At 37.2% G+C, this 21433-nt stretch overlaps 1 protein-coding gene across 1 annotated transcript in view; it reads left to right on the top strand.

Moving 5' to 3' along the window:
• The first annotated feature begins 2002 nt into the window (after positions 1-2002).
• Positions 2003-21433, top strand: part of LOC308687129 (Fc receptor-like protein 5) — a 40099-nt gene continuing 20668 nt past the window's right edge. Inside the window, exons 1-5 of the mRNA XM_081359393.1 lie at positions 2003-2051; positions 15246-15281; positions 16005-16265; positions 17675-17959; positions 19201-19533. Coding sequence (XP_081215519.1) covers positions 2024-2051; positions 15246-15281; positions 16005-16265; positions 17675-17959; positions 19201-19533 — 943 coding nt within the window. The 5' untranslated portion in view covers positions 2003-2023. The remainder of the gene's footprint in view (positions 2052-15245; positions 15282-16004; positions 16266-17674; positions 17960-19200; positions 19534-21433) is intronic.

Genomic DNA, 21433 nt, shown 5'->3' with positions numbered 1-21433 from the left:
CTATGGTGTTGCTAGGCAGTTGCTAGGGTATTCTGAGTGGTTGCTAGGGCGTTGATAGGTGGTTGCTTGGGTGTTCTGGGTGGTTGCTGTGCTGTTAGGCAGTTGCTAGGGTGTTCTGGGTGGTTGCCATGGTGTTGCTAGGCAGTTGCTAGGGTATTCTGAGTGGTTGCTAGGTGGTTGCTAGGGTTTTCTGGGTGGTTTTTAGGCAGTTGCTAGGGTATTCTGGGTGGTTGCTGTGCTGTTAGGCGGTTGCTAGGGTGTTCTGGGTGGTTGCTATGGTGTTGCTAGGTGCTTGCTAAGGAATTTTGGGTGGTTGCTAGGGTGTTCCTGGCGGTTGCCAGGGTGTTGCTAGGCGGTTATACACACACATACATACACTAACTCACTCACACACACACACACACACACACACACACACACACACACACACACAGACACGCACACACACAAGCTCACTAACTCACACACACACACAAACACACGCTCACACTCATTTCACCGAACAGACGAGTCAGCTGATATTATATATCTTTTTATTATTATTATTATTATTATTATTATTATTATTATTAAAACAAATAAAATAAATAAGGAGCAGTGTGAGGTCCAAAAAGGTAGTTTGCTGCCTGAGAGCAACATCATGCCATCTTGTTGTGGACAATTATCAGTTCATTTGTACATATGAGTTCATATTGAGTCTCTTATAATTTGAAATGAATATAGTAAAAGATAAGTGAAATATTTTATAATGAATATCTTTGTTTACTTTCTTAGAAACAATCACACTGGGCTTTAAATGTTGAAAATTGCAGCAAATTATGTGAAATAGGATGAAAACACTTTCATGATGTAGATTTTTATCTCATATTACAGAAAGAACGATTTTAATGTAACCCTTTTCGTCCGTGTGCTCCCCCAAATGTCTCTGCGTTGTGTTTGAATGATGGTTGAATGAGGAGGACACCAAGTTTGTGGTCGTCACAGCAGTGAAGCTTTATTCATTAGGCTGTATTTATTTGCATCAGCCACTCTGCAGCACACGGCGACATCTTTTCACAAGGAAAATAGAACTAAATTAAACAACAGCTCCACCCATGCGAGGAAGGGCTGACACAGTGAAACACTCGTAGAACACAGCTCTCCCCCAAGGCCGGGAGAAACATCTTACATCTTCCCCACATTAATAAAATAAAAAAGGATGGAAAATATGCAGATTCTGCCAGATTTGAATGACATTAGATTACTTGTTTATTCAATCCTCATGTAAAACAAGCTTTATTAAACAAACAAGCTATTTCAAATGCATCCACTTTATCAGCAACAGGGATTGTGATGTTGACTGCAGATCGTTGGTCGACAGCTTGTGTGTTTCAGGGTCCTAATGTTCTCCAGATTCAGGGTCTGTTAACACACATTAAGGAAACTTTTTAAAGGTCAGGACTCATTTTCCAAAAGGGCCTATTAACTTTATTAACTTACTACTACTAACCCTAACCCTAACTTAAAGAAGCTCTGGCCTTTTGTGATTCTGTTTCTCCAACCATTTCTCCAGTTCCATCGAGTCGAGGCCTGTTATACTGAGAGCCGAAGCGCTGAGGAACAGAAAACACCTTTGACCAGCAGCATTTGAGTTTTTATGGAACAACACTTTATGATATAAAAGGCTGTATATTTCATTCACTGATATGTTGTAGAATTACATTAGACACACTTTAGATGTCATGTGGTGATTTCACTTTAATCACTGTCTGTCTTCTATGTGTGACTGTGTGAACGAACACAATAACAGTGAGAACAATCTCCATCAGAACTGATCTGGAAAATATGATATTCAAGTAGATGAACAGAGCTGTGACAACTTGAATAAATTAGTAGCTAAATATCTTAGACTGGATCTCTCTTTTCTTTATCTGTGTATTTCTGTGTAGAGTTTTGTCTCCTCCTCCCTCGTCTCTTCTTTCAAACACAGGAAGTGTGTGTTTTAACACTCAGCGCTGTTAAAACAGTCTATTAATGTGACAGTATGGGCTCCGGTGCACTGCCTCTCATCTGTGAGTATAACATCATATTCTTTACTATCTTCTGTTTTCTGTTCCTAATGCATTGTATTCAGCTGAAGATGGGATATAATAATGATTGTTGTGTATGAATCCACAGTCTCACTGCTTATTGTATTATTTATTGATCAGATCATATGTGATGATGTTACGTGTTGATCAGATAAAGAGGTTTATGATGCATTTATCTGTGTGATGATGCGTGTGAAAGATGGAGGCAATGTGTGCATGTATTTTTGCTTTGATGTTATAACATCTTTCTTCCTATTTCACGTAGTTGAGATAACCCATACAGAAAAAAAAAAATATTGAAATATATTTTAAAGTGTCAAAAATATATGTGGCATATATTCCAAATACACTGAAATATATTTGCATTGTTTTTCACTTATATTTATCATTTTGAAATATATTCTGAAATATAACAAAAATATATGATGTTAAGTGTGAAATACATTTACATTTATAACATGTAATGTAAAATATATGACAAAATATATGGTCATTAAATGTTTAGCTTGCTAAAGAAGGGTCGAAAATGTATTTTGATCATAGTAATTCCTCTACTTTTCCCCTATACACAACAGTAGGCTACCATATTTCACTACTGTATTATGACACACGGCTATAATAAATACTGTACTTACATTTAAATGACTGCAATGTAAAATGACAGATAGTTGCTTTCCTAGGACTATTAGGCCATATTAGGTGGCACGTACCTAACACTAAGTGCAATTATTAGATTTATTGTTGTGTTTTATTGACATCTTTCCTGAAGTCATTTAAATATTGAAAATATGCACAATATTTATGATGCAAGTATAACAGTGACACTCCAACAGTGAAGTGTTTGTTTGTGAAAATGTTAACTTTTTAAATTTCAAAATATATTTCAACTGAAACAATTTGCAAAAGTTAAAACATATATGAACATATATGTTGTTAGTAAATATATTGACATATAAATATATTCACATAGGCTATTTAACTAAAATATATTTATTGGGCCAATTTCGAATATTTGCATATATTCCAAAACTATATTTCAAATATATTTCTTTTGTGTATGGGATCAGATGTATTTGTGTTGATGTGAGTTAGTGTTGAATGATGCTGTATCTTTAAATAATCTCTCCATCAGAGACTCAGAGAGTTTGAGAACAGAGACCGAACACACACTCATCTTCTCTATCACTTCTCTTTCTCTCTGACTCTCTCTTATTGAGAAATAACTGCAAAATTAATTTGGACAATTAAATTTCATTGTCATTCTATGGACAAACAGTTTATCAAACAAAGTAGAGCTTTTCTCAGAGCTAACTTCTCTTTTCTGAGACACGTTTCAGTTTTTTTTAACCAGTTCGCCTGAACTTCATATTTAGTTGTTGTGTGAAGTCAGTTCACACGTGTGTCAGAATAACCACAGGTTTCCAGAACAAGTTCATGACGTCGACATATGAACATGTTCCACCAATGCTTGACAATCAGGAAGTATCTCAGACTTTTGTTGTCCTTTTAATCATATTTATTTATTCATATTTTGCAAAGCTAATACATTTTATTTTGACAAATGTCTTGATTGAAAACTGTGCTTGAGCTTTATTTATTTAAATAGCAAATATACTGATACATGTTTAATGTGGTTTAAGGGCTTTTTCACACTAGTTTGTTTGAGAGACTGCAAGCAGTCAACACATTAACATACTGTGGTCAGAATATGGTTTGTTTTTGGGTCCTTTTAGGAGGAACTGAGATCATTTAGTGTTGACGTATGCATTATTTCTGCCGAGGCGAGAGCTCTTGAAGAGCTGAAACACACGAGGTGTGAAAATACTCTTAGACCAGAAGCACAAGTTCACTTGCAGCAGCTTTTCTTTCTGGTTGTGGTTAATTTCAGCTGTAGGCTAACACTATATCCACATTATTTTACTATAAAGTCACAATTAGGGGTGTGCATGAATATTCAAAACTGTTATTACTTTTCAAAAAAGAAAACACAAACATACAAAAAAGGAAAATTCGAAGTGAATCCTTGATAATTACCAAGCACCAAAAAAATTAAATTAAAAGTAAGTAAATTAAAGTGTATATGTGAAACACTAAGTGTCCAAATTATTTTTGCAGCCACTATAAAGTCACAATGAAGCTGATGGTGCTGACGTCAAACAGGAAGTGATGTCGTGTGTCTCAAGCACTTTGTCCTGATTTGGTTCTGAAGCTTGTTTTGCTCCAGTGAAGAATCAGTGATGTGAAAAAAATAAAAATACAAAACTTAAAAAAACAAACACAAAACAAGAGAACAAGAAGAACTATGAAGACAGTTACAGAAATACACTGATATCACATTTATTGATGAGTATAATGTCATATAATGTTGTATGTTGTGAAGCTCAGTGGTTCAAACTTCTGCTTTATTGTTGAGCATCAGTGAATCAGTGAATCAAACAGTGAATCAGTGAATCGACTCTCGTATCAGTTCACGAGTCCTGTGACGTCATCGTGTGTGACGATGTTAAATGGTCACTTTGTAAAGATGAGATGAGAGTAATGGCGGCAGATGTGTTGGGTGGTTTGTCAGGCTCCACTCCAATACTTTCTACTAACTCCTTTTTTCAAATAGTTACTGGTTTAAGAACAAAACAAAGAAACCAGTTAAATAATAATTATAGAGATGAAGGAAATGTTTGCGTACTTCTTCTGTTGTTGCCACTTGGACAACACCTAAGCGCAAACAAACAGTTGTCCCAGGCTGACAACCATCAGTCAGTAAATACGAATGGATTACCGAGATTAAACTTCTTTGGACATGGATACTTTGTCATCTACTCGATCACCAAACAATCTGATCACCCCCGTCGCGGCATGCCGAGCAAACAAAACATTGCCATTTGCTCGAACATCAAACAAATTGAGCAAAAACATAAAAAAGGAAAAAACATACAGACATCACTCGGTATTCTGTTGGACCGGAACCACCTTTATTAGCATATATCCATTTATGGAAAGCAGGTCACATTCACGTGACACAAGCGAGCAGTATGAGGGCACACATTACAAACTTTAACACCCCCACTTGTTCTCATACTGTTTAGATTATCATTATAACAACATAACACATGAACAGTCTTGTATTTCTCTTGTGCTACATTTACATGCCAAACATAAGACTTTTGAACTTTTCAAGTTTAAACTTTGTTACTGGTTTAGTCATAACATCAGCCACCATTTCTTCAGTGGGGCAATACTCAATTGTCACTTTACCATCACTGAGTGCTGATCGAATGAAATGATACTTTATATCTACATGCTTGCATCTTTGTCGACACACTGGGTTCTTTGACAGAGCAATAGCACCTTGGTTATCTTCAAAGATTTGTACTGGCTCAAACAGACAACCATTTTCCATGCCATTCAACAACTGTACAAGATACATGCTTTCCTGTGTGGCTGCTGCTAGTGCCATGTATTCGGCTTCACATGTAGACAAAGCAACTGTGGACTGTTTCTTTGACTTCCAGGAAATTAGAGGACCATTTTGAGTAAGACTAAAACAGTATCCTGTCGTACTCCGCCTGTCATTTAGATCTGATGCCCAATCAGCATCACTGTATGCCACAAGTTTGAGATTTTCCTCTCTTTTCTTATAACATAGTTCATGATCAATTGTACCTTTTAAGTACCTCATCACGTTTCACTGTAGACCAGTGTTGTTCATTTGGATCAGACAGATATTGCGACAATTTACTGATAATCCAACTTAGATCAGGTCTGGTACATGTCATCAGATAGATTAAACTACCCACTGCCTCACGATACCTTTTAGGATCAACAGGATCATCATCACTGTTGTAGTCAAGCTTTTGCTCACATGGTGTTGACCTGGGTTTACAGTCTGACATATTGAATCTCTCTAGTACCTTTAAAATGTACCTTTTCTGATTCATTTTTACGTACCCTTCAGTCTGATGAAAATCAATTCCTAGAAAATATTTTAATTTTCCCAGATCTTTCATTTTGAATCTCGCTGTCAGCATCTCTTTCACACAATTCAGTGAATCATTGTTACTAGCAGCAATGATCAGATCATCAACCCAGATAACAACAATCACTCTCTCCTTTTCAGTATGTTTACTGTACACACAGTGGTCAGCTGAATTCTGAACAAAATCATTTTCACTGAGGTAGTCGTGTAAAATTTTGTTCCAATTTCTACCTGACTGTTTTAGCCCATACAGTGACTTGTTCAGTTTACAGACTAGTTTCTCACCTATATCTGACTTCACTTCAAATCCTTCTGGCTGTTCCATGTAAATCTCAAAGTCAATTGGGGCATGCAGATAGGCCGTTTTTACATCCATCTGGTGGAGTTCAAGATCATTTTGTGCTGCTATTTGCATCAAGGCACGTACTGAAGTGATATTTGCTGTTGGTGAGAAAGTCTCTTTGTAATCTACCCCCATCACTTGACTATAGCCTTTAGCAACATATCTGGCCTTGTACGTTTCAGTCTCATCTGCATTGTTTTTGACAGCATAGACCCATCTACCCCCCACTGCATGTTTACCTTCAGGTAGCGTAGTTAGAGTAAATGTGTCATTTTCCTCAAGGGAATTAATTTCCTCTTTCATGGCCCTAGCCCACATCTGTGACTCACTTGAACTCATAGCATCCTTGAATGTTTGTGGTACACCACACACTCTGTAACAGAAGTCCACATTAGTCAGAATCTGGTCATCACATTCCACATCAGAAACATAATCAGACAAATATTGAGGAGCTCTCCTGTTTCTCTGAGGATAACGCATACTGTGATCAACTACCTCTGTCTGAGCACATTGCTGATTTTTAGTCTCATTTTGAGGTTTATGAGTCTCTTCTGGGATCTGATCAGTCACATTTTCTTTTGACTGGGAGGATACATATCTTTGCCCATGGAAATCATCATCTGACATTGAAATGTCAGTCTGTGTCTGGTGTTCTGTAACACACTTTGTTACAAATCTCACAAGCCTGTGCTTGAGAACTTTTCCTGTGTCTGGATAATAGACCAGGTATGCAGGGCTGTTTTTGTCATACCCTACAAAGATCCCTTTTTCACATCGTGCATCTAATTTCTTTTTGTCCTGCTTGTATGCATAACATGCTGAACCAAAAACTCTCATTTTTGAAAGATCAGGTTTTCTCCCTGTCAGTGCATAGTATGGGGTTTGCCGTATTCTGCCATTGTAGCACCTGTTGCGAATTACTGCAGCAGTCATTACAGCATACGTCCACAACATCTTGGGTAGATTGCTCTCTAAGATCATACATCTTGCCATTTCAAATAGCGTTCTCCAATTTCTCTCAGCAGTCCCATTTTGATGGGGTGAGTAAGGTGCTGAGGTCTCATGTCGAATACAGTTCTTACTTAATAGAGACTGAAACTCTTTTGCCATAAATTCTGTGCCATTGTCTGATCTAACACACTTTATAGTCCCATAAGGGGCTGAATCAGCGAGGAACTTTTCAGTAGCTTTCACAGTGTCACTCTTAGCTTTTAGAAAATACACGAACACTGAACCCGAGTAGTCATCAGTAAATGCTAGTGCATACTTGAAACCGTCTTTAGCTACTGGGTCGATAGGACCAGCTAGATCTGTGTGCACTAGTTCAAGTGCAGCCTTAGCTCGTGTGTCAGGTTCCCTGTTTCTGCCCTGAACAAATTTACCTTGTGTGCAAACCTCACAGTTTAGGTTAGATTTGTCAGTCTTATTCTTACCCTTGATTTTCATTCCCTCAACTACATCTTGCAATTTGGAAACATCATCATAATTGCAGTGGCCGAGGATCTGATGCCAGGTTTGAATGTCATAACATCCGTTACAACTATCATTGTCCTCGTTGACAGTGTTCAGATAGTACAGTCTGTTGTATTCTTGAATGTGAAATTTAGTACCGCTCTTGTGAATGAGTTCATCACATCCTTGTTGAAAGTTGATCGAAGCTCCATTCGTCGTTGCAGCTTTAACAGAAAAGATGTCCTGCGGGTACGATGGAATGTACAACGCGCTCCTCAGCGTCGTCTTCACCTGTTGTCCCTCGTTGTCAATCAGACACACCTCCGCATCTCCTCGTTTCAACGCCACTCCGCTCGCTCTGGTCCCGTCAGCCAACTCAATGTAGTGTTTCTCCGGCTGGAATTTGTCATCAAACTTTTTGAATTTTTCAATGTCTGTAATAATGTGCGATGTCGCACCAGTGTCGACCATTAGTCCCTTTCGTTGCACACTGTAGAATTGGCAGTCACTCGCTCTAAAGACAAATCGTCCCCTTGGAATTATAAGGTTCTATCTGACATTTTTGTCAAAATTGAGTTATTCACATATTCTTATTCTGTGACAACTTATTTACATTATGTGATGTTTTTTTTAAAGTTGTGTACATTTTGGGACTTTTTATTGAAAAAACAAAAAGGTTCTATCTACAAAGTCGAACTCTAACTTGGCTCTATAAGGTTCTATCTGCGTGAGCCAATCAGCACTTCGAATGGACAGAAGAGGACCAATCAAAAAATGAGTCATAGAGAGTATAAGTCTGTGTTTTAAAAAATGAGTCACAGAGAGTATTATAGTTCTGTGTTTTAAAAAATGAGTTTTTGAGACCTTGAAAAAATGAAAAAAATTGACCTTTTTTGTGATTATATAGTCAGTGAATCATTTTTCAATGATTATTAAACTTTATGAATTAATTTGCTGATGCATGTCTATTTTCTTGCAGTTTTTAAAGTCTTAAAATGTCTTAATTTTTACAATTTAAGCCTTAAAGGTGAAAAAGTCAACAATTTAATTGATGGGGTCTTAATTACAACAATAAACGTTAGCATGTTATTTCAGCCATACTGATGTCTCTAGAGAGAAAGCCATTTTACCTGGCCCACTTTAGGTGGAATAAAGTCCTGCTCAGATGTATTACAGTAGCTGCTTTTTGTCTAAACAAAAGAAAGATTAAAGTAACAATTTCTGCAATAATGTGTTTAATTACCCACCAAATTGGTACCAAAAATTAACATCTGCACTGGACAAAATATTTAGACCTACCTTGCTTAATTTGAAATGTCCTAAATACATGGAAAGTGCTAAAAATATTAAATAAATGTCATAGAAAGGATCAAATTTTACTTTCTAACACGTTGAGACATTGTTACAACATTAATAATTTTATATTTAGTGTTCAAATAATGTTTTGGCAGATAGAACCTTATAATTCTAAGCGAAAAGTGTTTTTTTAGAATTAGAAGGTTCTATCTGCATTTATTCCAAAAATCCCCATTTACAAATTTGAGAGGATTTTGATATTGTATATTTAGAATACATTTAGGGTCCCTGTTATTTTCATGTTTGAAAGAAACTTGTTCCCCATATACATTTTCCTATATGTAATGCAAAAACTTTGAAGCTCAATATCTCAAAACTGCTCAGAACGCAGATAGAACCTTATAATTCCAAGGGGACGAAATGTGTGTTCGTCGTTGTCCTCTTTGTCAGCGGCTTGTTTAACATTGTCTCTCTTTTTGCGTCTGCAATTTTCATCTTTGTGCGTCGAGCTTTTACAGTAATTGCACCACAGTCTTTTGTGATTTTGGTTCGGGCAAGCACGGGCCTTGTGCCCCTTTTGACCGCAGTTATAGCACGTAAAGTCAGAGTCTGCTGACGTTAGTCGTTCTCTTCCCCTCTGTTGCGGAGCTGAGGCACTCGCTCTCATCACGTTATCATCACTCGCGCTGGTGTGGAACTTTTCCGTACTTTCAAAACTCCTCAGCTTGGTTTTGAACTCTGCAAACGTTATGTTTTCATCACTTTGTGTGATATGGATGGCGAACGGTTTAAACGAGTCTGGCAAACCTTTCAAAATCATCGCAATTAACAGTCCATCACTGAAACTCTCTTCGGCATTTCTCAGAGCTGTGATTGCGGTTTCTGCTCGAATAATATAATCCGTGATGCTCTCATTTGCCATTTTCTGCAGCGACGTTAACTCTGTGTACAGGCTGATTATTCGCGGTTTTCCTTTACCAGCATAATAACCTCTCAAAATCTGCAGAGCTTTCCTACCGTCGTCCGCTGCATCTCTCATTACAAGAGACAAACTTTTGTCATCCAAGTATTGAATAAGCTCAGCATATGCTTCCTCGTTTTTATCGTCATCATCCTCTTCCTCATCACGCGCGGGAGGCTCTGATAAAATGGTGTCCTTTAGGCCTAGCAAACGCAGGTGGCCTAGAAATTTTGTCTCCCAAAGTTCGTAACTTTTCTCATCTCCGTCGAAATACAATCTACTCCATCGGTTACCTACTTCTCTTCTGGGCCCATAACCTGTTGGCGCAGTCATTTTCGTGAATAATAACCGGTTATTCTAGTAATTTTACGGAGGAAAAAACCTTTATTAGACCGGAACCACCTTTATTAGCATATATCCATTTATGGAAAGCAGGTCACATTCACGTGACACAAGCGAGCAGTATGAGGGCACACATTACAAACTTTAACATCACCCATCGCGGCACGCTGAGAAAGCGGGATTACCAGAGAGGATGCAATTGGCGTGATTTCGGTGTTCTCTTGACTTTGATTTTGCTGTCTGGGGACGTACAATTGAATGCAGGCCCATTTGCTGTTGGCCTTTGCCCGGAGGGTGCACCGGCGGGTGGATTGCGCGTGCAGCGGCTGACCTCCGGACGGACGGACGTCTTCCCCGAGGTAACAGGAATTCCATACGGAGACAGTATCCAATCCACAGGCGTAACTATAGAGCTGGTAAGTCCCGCCCCTTCCGTAAAACCCCGCTGGACCTCAAAGTTGAAAAACCGTCAATGCAAGTGAATGGGAGAAAATAATTATTTTCTGATCCCGTTTGAATTGTGCCATGAATTGAACATATGTTGTCTGTGAATTTTTTATATAACTTTTCATGTTACGAGTTTGACAGTATATGGTATGATTCTTCGGCTAGCAGTTGTGGAAAAGACATAACGAGAAAGACTACATGTCGCTTATGTGACGTCACCCCATAAAGTTGACTTACCCGTGGTTTTCACCAACCTCAACGATTTTGTCCTCTCCCTGAAAGAAGGCGGTGAAGTGCATCAAAGACACAGCCATGTTTAGCGGGATCCGTGAGCTAGTGTCCGTGTGTGAGTGGTGTTGACGTTTCAAACGCGTCGAAAGCAGCGAGAGTTGTAGTCCACAAAGTGCTCTCACACAAAGTCTAAACGCATCAAACTTCTACCCGCTAAATTCTAGCATTATTCTTTACATGAAAAGTTATATAAAAAATTCACAGACAACATATGTTCACATTCATGGCAAAATTCAAACGGGACCAGAAAATAATTATTTTCTCCCATTCACTTGCATTGACGATTTTTCAACCTAGAGGTCCAGCGGGGTTAGCGGAAGGGGCGGGACTTACCAGCTCTATCGGTAAGCAGGGTAAACGGTTGCTTACGGGCCCGGACCAATCAGGGGCCCGCCCGCGTTACTGGAAGATATTGATTGACAGCCGGGTCCCCCTATCGCATTTGACTACTTTTAGTCTGATCGCATTTTATTTTTTTGCGAATAGATTTGAATAAATAATGACAACAACATATTTGACTGATCATTAAATAAATGTTTGAAACGAACAATGATGAATTTGGTGTAATTTGTTTCCAATTGGGACTGAGGAATCCCCGGGTGAACATGCGCATTGCGTGCAAAACAGTAAAAAACGTTGAACTTGAGACCGATATGGAGTCGTCAAATTTTAAACACAAAAGTGGCTTTCAAAAGCGCAAACGAAAAGAGGAATTTGATAAATTAATTAATAAATTAACAAAAATAGGAATAGGAAGCTTCTTTAAAAAGATGACACAGGGGGAGATCGAGATTGAGATAGAGCAAGAGAGTGAAGCGAGTAAAGCACCTGAAACGACCGTTGGTATATGATATCTTAAGGATATGATCGACAACTTCGCACAGAGGAAAGCCTGGAAAATGCAGCTATAATGTAAGCGAGCATCTCTTTTTATGTATTTGGACCTAGGCCTATGTGTATATAGCAGTGACAGTAACAGTAACATTGTGTTATTATGGGGGGAGTACTAGGCCTATTCTATGTTAGAGACACTCTGAAATGTAATGAAATCAAACTGGATACACCATTAGAATGTTTGGCTTTAAATGTTGAATTATCCCCTAAGATGAATTTTAACATTATAGTACTGTATAACCCACCATCACATGATGTCTCATTTTATGAAAATTTAGACAAAATTTTTAAATATGTAAATACTCGCACCGAATCTGTTTTTCTTGGTGATTTTAATATTAACTGGCTAGAGAAAAAAACTAAAGAGACTGTTGTCAAAACACAGTCTTCATCAGATGATTAAAGGTCCAACAAGGATCACACGAGCGAGTAAAACTATGATAGATCTGATAGTTACTAACAGACCAGAAGAAGAGAATCATTAGAACTTATAATTTACTAACAGGGCTCTCTGATCACAATATGACCATGGTTGTACGCAGGGGCGGCGCTAGGGCTGGGCTAAGGGGGCTTAAGCCCCGAATGTTTATAGTAAAGCCCCGAATATTTTGTTACCTTGTCTTTCTCATAGAGCAAAACAATTAATCAGATAAACAAATGTGAATGAGACTACAGCTGCCGCGATTACCTAATCAAGAAAAGTGCATATTACAGTTTTATATATATTTTTCCCTTTGCATTAAAGGTACTCACGACGTGCTTTTCCAGCGTTGAGCATTGTAGCCAATCACAGACATGTCTGTTGAACGCATTGGCCAATCAGAGACGTGCAAATGAGTCGCTGTGCTGAAGCTGTGTTTTGCGCGAGCTCACCGAGTTCTACACTTTCACAAACCTGTCATTATTATTGGCAATAAACTTAAGATGCAAATAAGAGATTCACTGCAAAATATTTGATATTCTTGATGCTGCTCTGATGCACTCCATTAGGCCTACGCACCGCTCTGTTTGTTGTTAGGAAGACTAAAAGTTCAGCGGTCTAGCTCATCATTGTCAAAATGATTAAAGAAGTGAACGAATGCCTGGTAAAATGTAAGTGGATAAACATTTAACATTTTAATTTATTACATTTTGCCTTTTTGAATTGAAAATATGCTATAATGTCCTTTATTCATTTAGAGACAATGCATGCATAATTAAAAATAAAATATTATTTGCAAATAGTTAAAATTATTTCACTAATACAATAAGCCTTTCTTTCTTTTTCTTTATTCCCTTAAATCGCTTTTATAATTAATTAATTCCTTTAAATAAAAATAAACAATTTTAGTTTGGGCTAAAGCCCCGAATATCCACTGACCTTAGAACCGCCCCTGGTTGTACGGAAACTCACTAAACAGTGTTTACCCAAATTTACGAACGAAAGTAAACAAGGGAACTTGGGTATACCCAAAAATAAGTTGACACAAGTTAAAAATGATTTAGATCATTTAGATTGGATTTGGAATAATGTTTTACAATCGAATGATTTAGAAAATTGTTGTAACTCTCTGATGAAAAACCTTACAAATCTGGTTGTGAAATATAGTAAGACATTCAAAGGCACGCAACGAAAAGCCTCCTTACCATGGCTGAACAATGTGAACCACAACATACTCTTGAATAAACTTACCACCTTCAACTTCTCTGAACATGCTATCGGCTGGTTTGCATCATATCGGCTGGAGCATAGAGAGCAACGTGTTAAAATAAACACCGAACTCTCAACATCATTACAATCCACAATGGGTATTCCACAGGGCTCCATTTTGGGGCCTCTGCTCTTTAGTCTATATATAAATGACTTACCTACATGCTGTCAGCCAGCCAACTGCCAAATGTATGCTGACGATACAGTAATTTATGCTTCAGCTAGGACACCAACTATAGTAGCAGAGACCCTGACCAAGGAAATGGAGGGTAGGCTATATCCCAATGGCTTAAAGAAAATCATCCGACGCTTAACGTCAAAAAGACGGTATCTATGTGCTTCTCAATTAGAGGAAAAGCTAAATGTACTATTCAAATAGATCAAGAAGCCGTTGAGGAATTTAAATTTTTAGGTATTATTCTGGATTCCCAACTCAAATTCAATATACACATTAACAAACTCTGTAAGACTGTTCGGACAAACCTAAACTGTTTTAGAATGATTAGGCATCATATACCTGTCAAAGCAGCTTTGCTGTTTTTTCATGCTATGATACTTTCTCATTTATCTTATTGTGTTACTGTATGGGGCCAAGCCTCTCAGACAACAGTCAAACCCATCATGTCATTATACAAACAAGCACTGAAAATAATGGATCAGAAACCAATTATGCGGCATCACTGTTTGATTGTACAGAAATACAAGCTTTTAAATTTTGACAGTTTTATTAAGTTCTCTTTTCTTAAGCTGATTTTTAAATGCACAAATAATCTAGCTCCAGCCGTACTCTGTCCTTTTGTGACAAAAATAAACACAAGGAGAGTTGCCACTAGGAGAGCAGCCGGTGGCAACTGCATAGCAGAGGGGCGCAAAACCACTTTTGGCCAGTCAAGTTTTTCGGAATGATTTACCAACGGAAATAAAAACAGAAACCGACCTGAAAACATTTAATAGAAAGGTGCAACACTGGCTGAAAGAAAATCAAATATGTGGACATTGAGTCATTTTTGTTGTAATGTATTGTCTGTGCTGGATGTGATGTGTTGTTTTGTGTAATGTGGTCGGGATTGTGTAAAATTGTTAATGTTAGTGTTTATAAGGTATTTGTTGCATGATTGTGTAATTTACACTATGTAGTTTTTTACAAATTATATATTTGGTATATGTTTTTAGAAAGGCCTGACCAGGGACTGGGGTTGCAAATTAGCCTATTGGCTAGAAACCTTTTATGCAACACATTTACACATTTTGTTATGGCTTTGCCTATGATAATTATGTATGTAATAATGTGCGCTGCATTGTCCCTGATAAATAAATAATACAAAAAAAAAAATGCTGGACAATAATCCATCAGTTCTCCTGAATGAGCATCACAAAAGAAAAACACTTCCAGTTTATGTAGAATAAACTCTAGACATGTTTCAGTGTGTGATTTACATTGTGTTGAATGAATGGAAAAGCTTCATATCTGTTTCTTCTGCTTTTAGTGCTGATGTCCCTCGTTCACTCTGGACTCAGTCAAGGTATTGTCCGTTACTGCAGTACATTTTAGTTTATAACTAATGTGAATTGTGTTGTAGTCGTTTATTTGTCTTCATGTCTACATCAGGATCCCTCATTTGTCTGTTTGCTGATGTTTTATGTCCATGTTTTGCATATTTCACAGAATCATCTGACTGTAGTTCCTTATGCTGCAAAACATTACAGAAATCTGCTATTTATTCAATCAAACAGTCTTCAGTTGTAAAGTAGTTCAGTCAGACATTGATTTCAAAAGATCATAATCCACTGTATAAAACAGAAATGAGTTTTGCACAGTGAGTTTTATTTGCATGTTTCTGAGTTTTTGCTGCAATTGTAATTATTGACTGTGTGCCATTAAGATCTTGAGCACCAATGCTTAGCTTTATTCATTCAGTGTGGTTTGGTTGAAGGGCTGGAAGAGAAAAGGGCTTGAGAACAGACAGACAGAAGTTAGTTCAGTTCAGATCTTTAAACACTCAGACTGTAAACAGCATCATCTACTGGTCAGAACTGGAAGATCAATAATACAAGGACATGCGGACTGGATACAAATATCAGCTTCATTTAGTTTTTACCAACACATACATTTTTGACGTAATCATTACAATTTACAAGCAAACTAGATTTTTAATTTAAGTGTTTTTCTCCTGATGAAGTTTTGAGTTCATGACAGTGATCTTGATACTGCGATGCTTTTCAATATTTACTTCTGTGTTTCTCAGTGAAACCTGTAGTGAAGGTGAAGCCAGATCAGCCTGTGTTCATAGGAGAGAGAGTCACTCTCACATGTGACATACAGGGAGGAGGAGACATTCAGTGGATATACAGCTGGATTAGAGATGGAGACACTGTCTATCCATATACTCCAACAGCAGAGTTCAGTTTCATAGCTGATGTGTCTCTCAGTGGTAAATACAGTTGTGGAGGAGGGACATCATACTCATGGACAGACATCAGTGATGCTGTTACACTGACTGTATCAGGTGAGTCTTCATATTCACATCTGTTTATTGATTATTTAAAGTAATATTTCAACACTTACATTCTTCAGCCACATCTTTTCTCCTAATAGGACTGAAAAATGAACTTTTTAGTCATTCAGTAACTGCACACATCTTGTGTGTGTGTGTGTCTGTGTGTGTGTGTTGCATGTTTTGTGGAGGTTTTGGTGTATTATAAAATCATGCAAATTGTGACTTTCCAGTGTTATAGGCGTCTCGATCTTTAATTTATGTGTGTCTCCGTCTTTGATTTAGTCACTGTCACTATGGTTACAGGAGATATTCATGAGTGTCATGAGAATAGAAAAGGACTTGAGCGATTGAGTTCAGTTCTGAAGTCAGAGAGAATGACGAGACTTACAGATTATTAGTGTTGAAGTCAAAACCACAAACCCAGACCAGAGTGTTTTCACAGATTACACATTTTTGTTCTAAGAACATTTTAAAACATTTTGTTTTGGTGATGGAAACTTTAAAGTGTCCATTTTTCTCAGTGCTAGTGGAGGTTTTTTTTTTTTTTTTGGAAGGTTAGCAGCATGATGTTCCTAATTTGTATTAACAACTCAAAAGTCCTCCTCAAAAAACCTTTACTAATTAATCCAACAGGGAAAGTTATAGTGACGTGATACACAGCAAAATCCTCAGTGTTGAAAGAAATGTCTAAATGGGTCCAAGAGTGTTATAGATGAAGAAACTACAGTTTTTGTGCTAATTTTGAGAACATTATTAAAGATCAGATAACATTGAACAAATATTTTATTAAAGTTACTGGAATTTTTGTTCATAACTTTGAGAGATCCTTAACGTTAGCCAAAGTTATGATAACGTTCCCCGTTAGCTGGTTATGGTTGTGGTAAAAGTATATTCATCATAAAAGCTCAACACAAAATGCACACATCCAGCGGGCAAAACAAACTCAGTGAGGATCTCAACCACAGAAACTGCCAAAGGGAAGAGAAAGCTGCACACCACAACTCCAATAATAGAAACATGTATTTCATGTTCTCAATGGCCATTAGACTCCACACTTCACCTGTGCTGAAAACATGAAATAAATATATTTACATTATTTTTTAAACTTTGTTACAAACTGTGGTTTGCCAACTTTCTCTTCCTTTTTGCAAAAGTATATTTATCATCATATGACCAAGACCAGTGTAATGTATTTCTGTCACAGAATGGCTCCATGAACTAAATCCCTCTGGAAACCGTTGGTCAAATGCTTTGCTCAAGGACACAATAGTGATGGTTAACAGTTCATTCACTGCAGGGTTTATACCAGCAACATTCCCATTTACAACCAGTGTTAACAACCGAAGGTCCTTCTGAACAATCAGTTTTATTCCCTGAAAGAGATGTTTGAGTCTTTATGTTTCTGTGTTTCTTCTCAGGTTTACCCACATCTGCAGTGACTGTGACACCAGACAGACCTGTATTCACTGGAGAAACAGTCAATCTGAAGTGTGTGATAAAGTCTGATCACAGTGACTGGAGATATGAGTGGTATAAAGACAGTGTAATATTACAGAAGTCTGATTATCGTTACACTGTAAACAGAGACACTCTCACTATCAGAGGAGCTACTGAGTCTGATCAGGGTTGGTACGGGTGTAAAGGACAGAGATATGGAAGACCAAACTCATCAACATCAAGCTCTCTTTCTCTCTCTGTGAAGGGTGAGTTCAACATCATTGTCCTCATAAACTCTCTCTCCTATTTATGATCACAAATACAATTGAGCCTCGGATCGTTCACACTAATAATGCGGTTCTCACTCCTCTTTTGAAGGGTTAATTCTGCTTAATTCTCTCACAGATTGACGTGTTCTTGTGTTCAAAACAGATTGAGAAAGACAGAACTGAACGCAGAGCTCTTAAAACCTACTGTAATAGTTAAAGTATTTAAACACCATCATAAAAACACTGCGCTCATTATACATGATATTAACTAAAATACTTCCAAAAACATATTATTGTATTTAATTTATTAAATTGCTGCCTGCACTTACTGGAAATCTGTGAATCTTTGCACAAATGCTGTGCTTCAGACTGACTGAGCGATACAGTTCATCTCTATTTTGAGGCTTTCAGTCTGTTTAATTCTTTGTGTTCAAACTTGAAGGAGCAAAACTGAATGAAACTGAATGCAGAGATCTGAAAATACATGTTAAAGCTGAAGTATTTTACTTGAAGTGTGATCTAATAACAGATAAAGACGTCTGTCTGACGCATGTGAACACAGACCTGAGAAACAGCTGAAAAATTACAGTGTTATTGGCCGCGTTATTTAAAAGTATTTGTACATATTTCCATAGATATATTTCTGTGCACTTACTGAAGTTTTTATACAAATGCAGCTTTTCTTTGATTTTCAGGTGATCCTGTCGTCGTTCTGTCTCTGATTATGAATGTTGAAATTTTGTGTTGGATGAAATTAATCTTAGTTAATATATTAAAAAAATCTAAAGAAGAAAAATATACAGATTTGGAACGACATGAGGGAGATTAAATTATGACAGTATTATTATTTTCAGGTGAGATAATGAAAGTTAATTATTATTAATATAAATAATATATTATTTTTAATATATTTATAATGTGCTGATTGCTATAATAATGAGATGGTGAACTTTTAGAGTTCAAAAAGGACACAAAAACACCATAAATGTATCATAAAATAAGTCCAATTACTCAGAAATCATGACTAAGAAGAGTATTTTAGTCTCCATCATCCTGTCCAGAGACACAGTTTAGAAATAAAACACACAGTCTCTGTTTACTGACAGTTTCCAGTCATCTCTGATCACTGATGTTCTGCAGAAGAAAATAAACTAAATAAGCTCTAAAAGTTCTCAGAGGAATTTGAATGAAACTATTTAGTTGACATTAAATATTGACATATTTGTCTTTCTTCTCAGATTTACCCACATCTACAGTGACTGTGACACCAGACAGTCGTGTATTCACTGGAGAAACAGTCAATCTGAAGTGTGTGATAGAGACTTACAGTGACTGGATCTGGAGAACTGACCGGACATATAGTCCAAATTACTGGTCAGATCCCTGGAGATCTGAGTGGTATAAAGGCAGTGTAAAGTTACAGACGTCTGATCGTTACACTGTAAACAGAGACACTCTCACTATCAGAGGAGCTACTGAGTCTGATCAGGGTCAGTACTGGTGTAAAGGACAGAGAGATAGAAGACCAAACTCATCAACATCAAGCTCTGCTGTTTCTCTCTCTGTGAAGGGTGAGTTCAACATCATTGTCCTTCTAAAAACTTTCACTACAATCTTTCCACTGATGTCTGTGAGAATGGGATGCGCTCGACAATCTTGTGCGTCTCGTAAGAGCAATATAGACGTGACTATATTTCGTTTAATATTCCAATAATTAGACATTTACTTCGGATGACATTCTATTGTATTTTATTTATTTTTTTAACCAGCTTTTGTATCCCCATTATACTCTCTGTTGTCAGGTTCTTTGGACACAAACACTGAACACACTGTACACACTCTACACACTCTGCATTGTATCGGTTGTTGGTATTGGAGCATTTTTATGAGTATGAATATGAGAGCGCAGTATCGGCCGACACCAATACTGGTGTGGGGTGTCAAACTCATTTTCACTGAGGGCCACTTCAGCATTATGGCTGCCCTCAAAGGGCCGGTTGTAACTGTAAGACTTTTAAAATGTTAATATATTGTCTCTTTATTTGATTATTACATTGTATATGCATTTGCAGGGGTGTTTCTAGGTTTTAAAAACATCAGGGGATGAGCCCGAAACATCAGGGGCTGGGTAATAATGATTTGATACAGAGAATAATTAGGGGTGGTTAATCTGTCTGATTTCCCGATTCGATTCGATTACGATTATTGAAGTCCCGATTCGATTACAGTCGATTTTCGATTATTAACGATTCTCGATTAGCGATTATTGATTTTCCATTTCACAACAGTAAACGAAAATACACTACAAAGTGATAGCAGTATTAAAAAAAGTCAGCTGCTGAATTACTTAACTCTTTTATTGAGTAACAACAACTCAAAGCACTTTCTGTGTCATGTAGTTATAACTTCAGAATTATTTGTATGTAGCTTATGTTCTGTAGAACACAGAAATTAATACATCACATTGTGTTGTGACTCATCAAGTTGAACTAAACAATAACAAATAAATGAAAGGCTTATTTCCTTTAGGAAGTAGATCAGAACCAACATACTGTAGAAATTGGACAATTTTCTTTTAGAAAGACAAGGTGTTCAGGTGGAGGAAGACTGCAGGTTGCAGTCGAAACATGTCAAGGTAAAGAAAAAGTTTTTTCTCCACCTGAACACCTTGTCTTTCTAGAAGAAAATTGTCCAATTTAATCATTAAGAAGACAAAATGAACATTTTTGAACAACTTACTGTAGCTTCAATTAGTATAAAGCCACTCTTATACACAACTAAATAATAAAGAGTTATGACTTGAAATGTTTGCTGTATACTACAATCAAAAACATCTTATACAAAAAAGTGAATGAACATCTGCAGAGAGCACAGTCAAAATGTAACTTTTTGTGACTGAAATTGCACATATTGCAGTATAACGTACGTATAACAGATCGGTTTACACAGTGTACTGATGTGAAAACTAAACAATACAGAAAGCAGCTCTCATACAAAAATACTAAATAGGTAACAATGAAATTGCCAATTGTACATACGTTAGCTTTTAACGAAGAAGTGCCGTTCGAATTTGGCGCTCAGCCATCATGCGTCTGTTATGTATGTGCGCGTCTCTGTTATGTGCACGCCACAGACTGTCCGCGCACTGCACGTCCGCTTATAGTTCCGCCTTTTGCATTCCGTCAATATTACGTTATTAGAAAATATATATATATATATATATATAAAAAAAAAATATATTTTTTTTTTTTTAGAAAATCGATTTTTTGACATTTGTGAATCGATTCAGAATCGTCCACGTCCGCATCGCGATGCATCGAAGAATCGATTTTTTCCCCCACCCCTAAGAATAATGTATTATTGTATATGGGGCAGACTGGCTCAAAAATTCAGCCCTGGCACTGTAGCCACACCAGCACACATTACCACACAGTCATGCGTATTCAAATGTGAGGTAGTTAGGGGGATTCG

This window comes from Scardinius erythrophthalmus (assembly GCF_964197995.2).
Source record: "Scardinius erythrophthalmus genome assembly, chromosome: 2".
In the NCBI taxonomy this organism is placed as follows: Eukaryota; Metazoa; Chordata; class Actinopteri; order Cypriniformes; family Leuciscidae; genus Scardinius; species Scardinius erythrophthalmus.
Note: the sequence above shows the minus strand (reverse complement) of the source record. Positions and strands in the feature narration are given on the sequence as shown.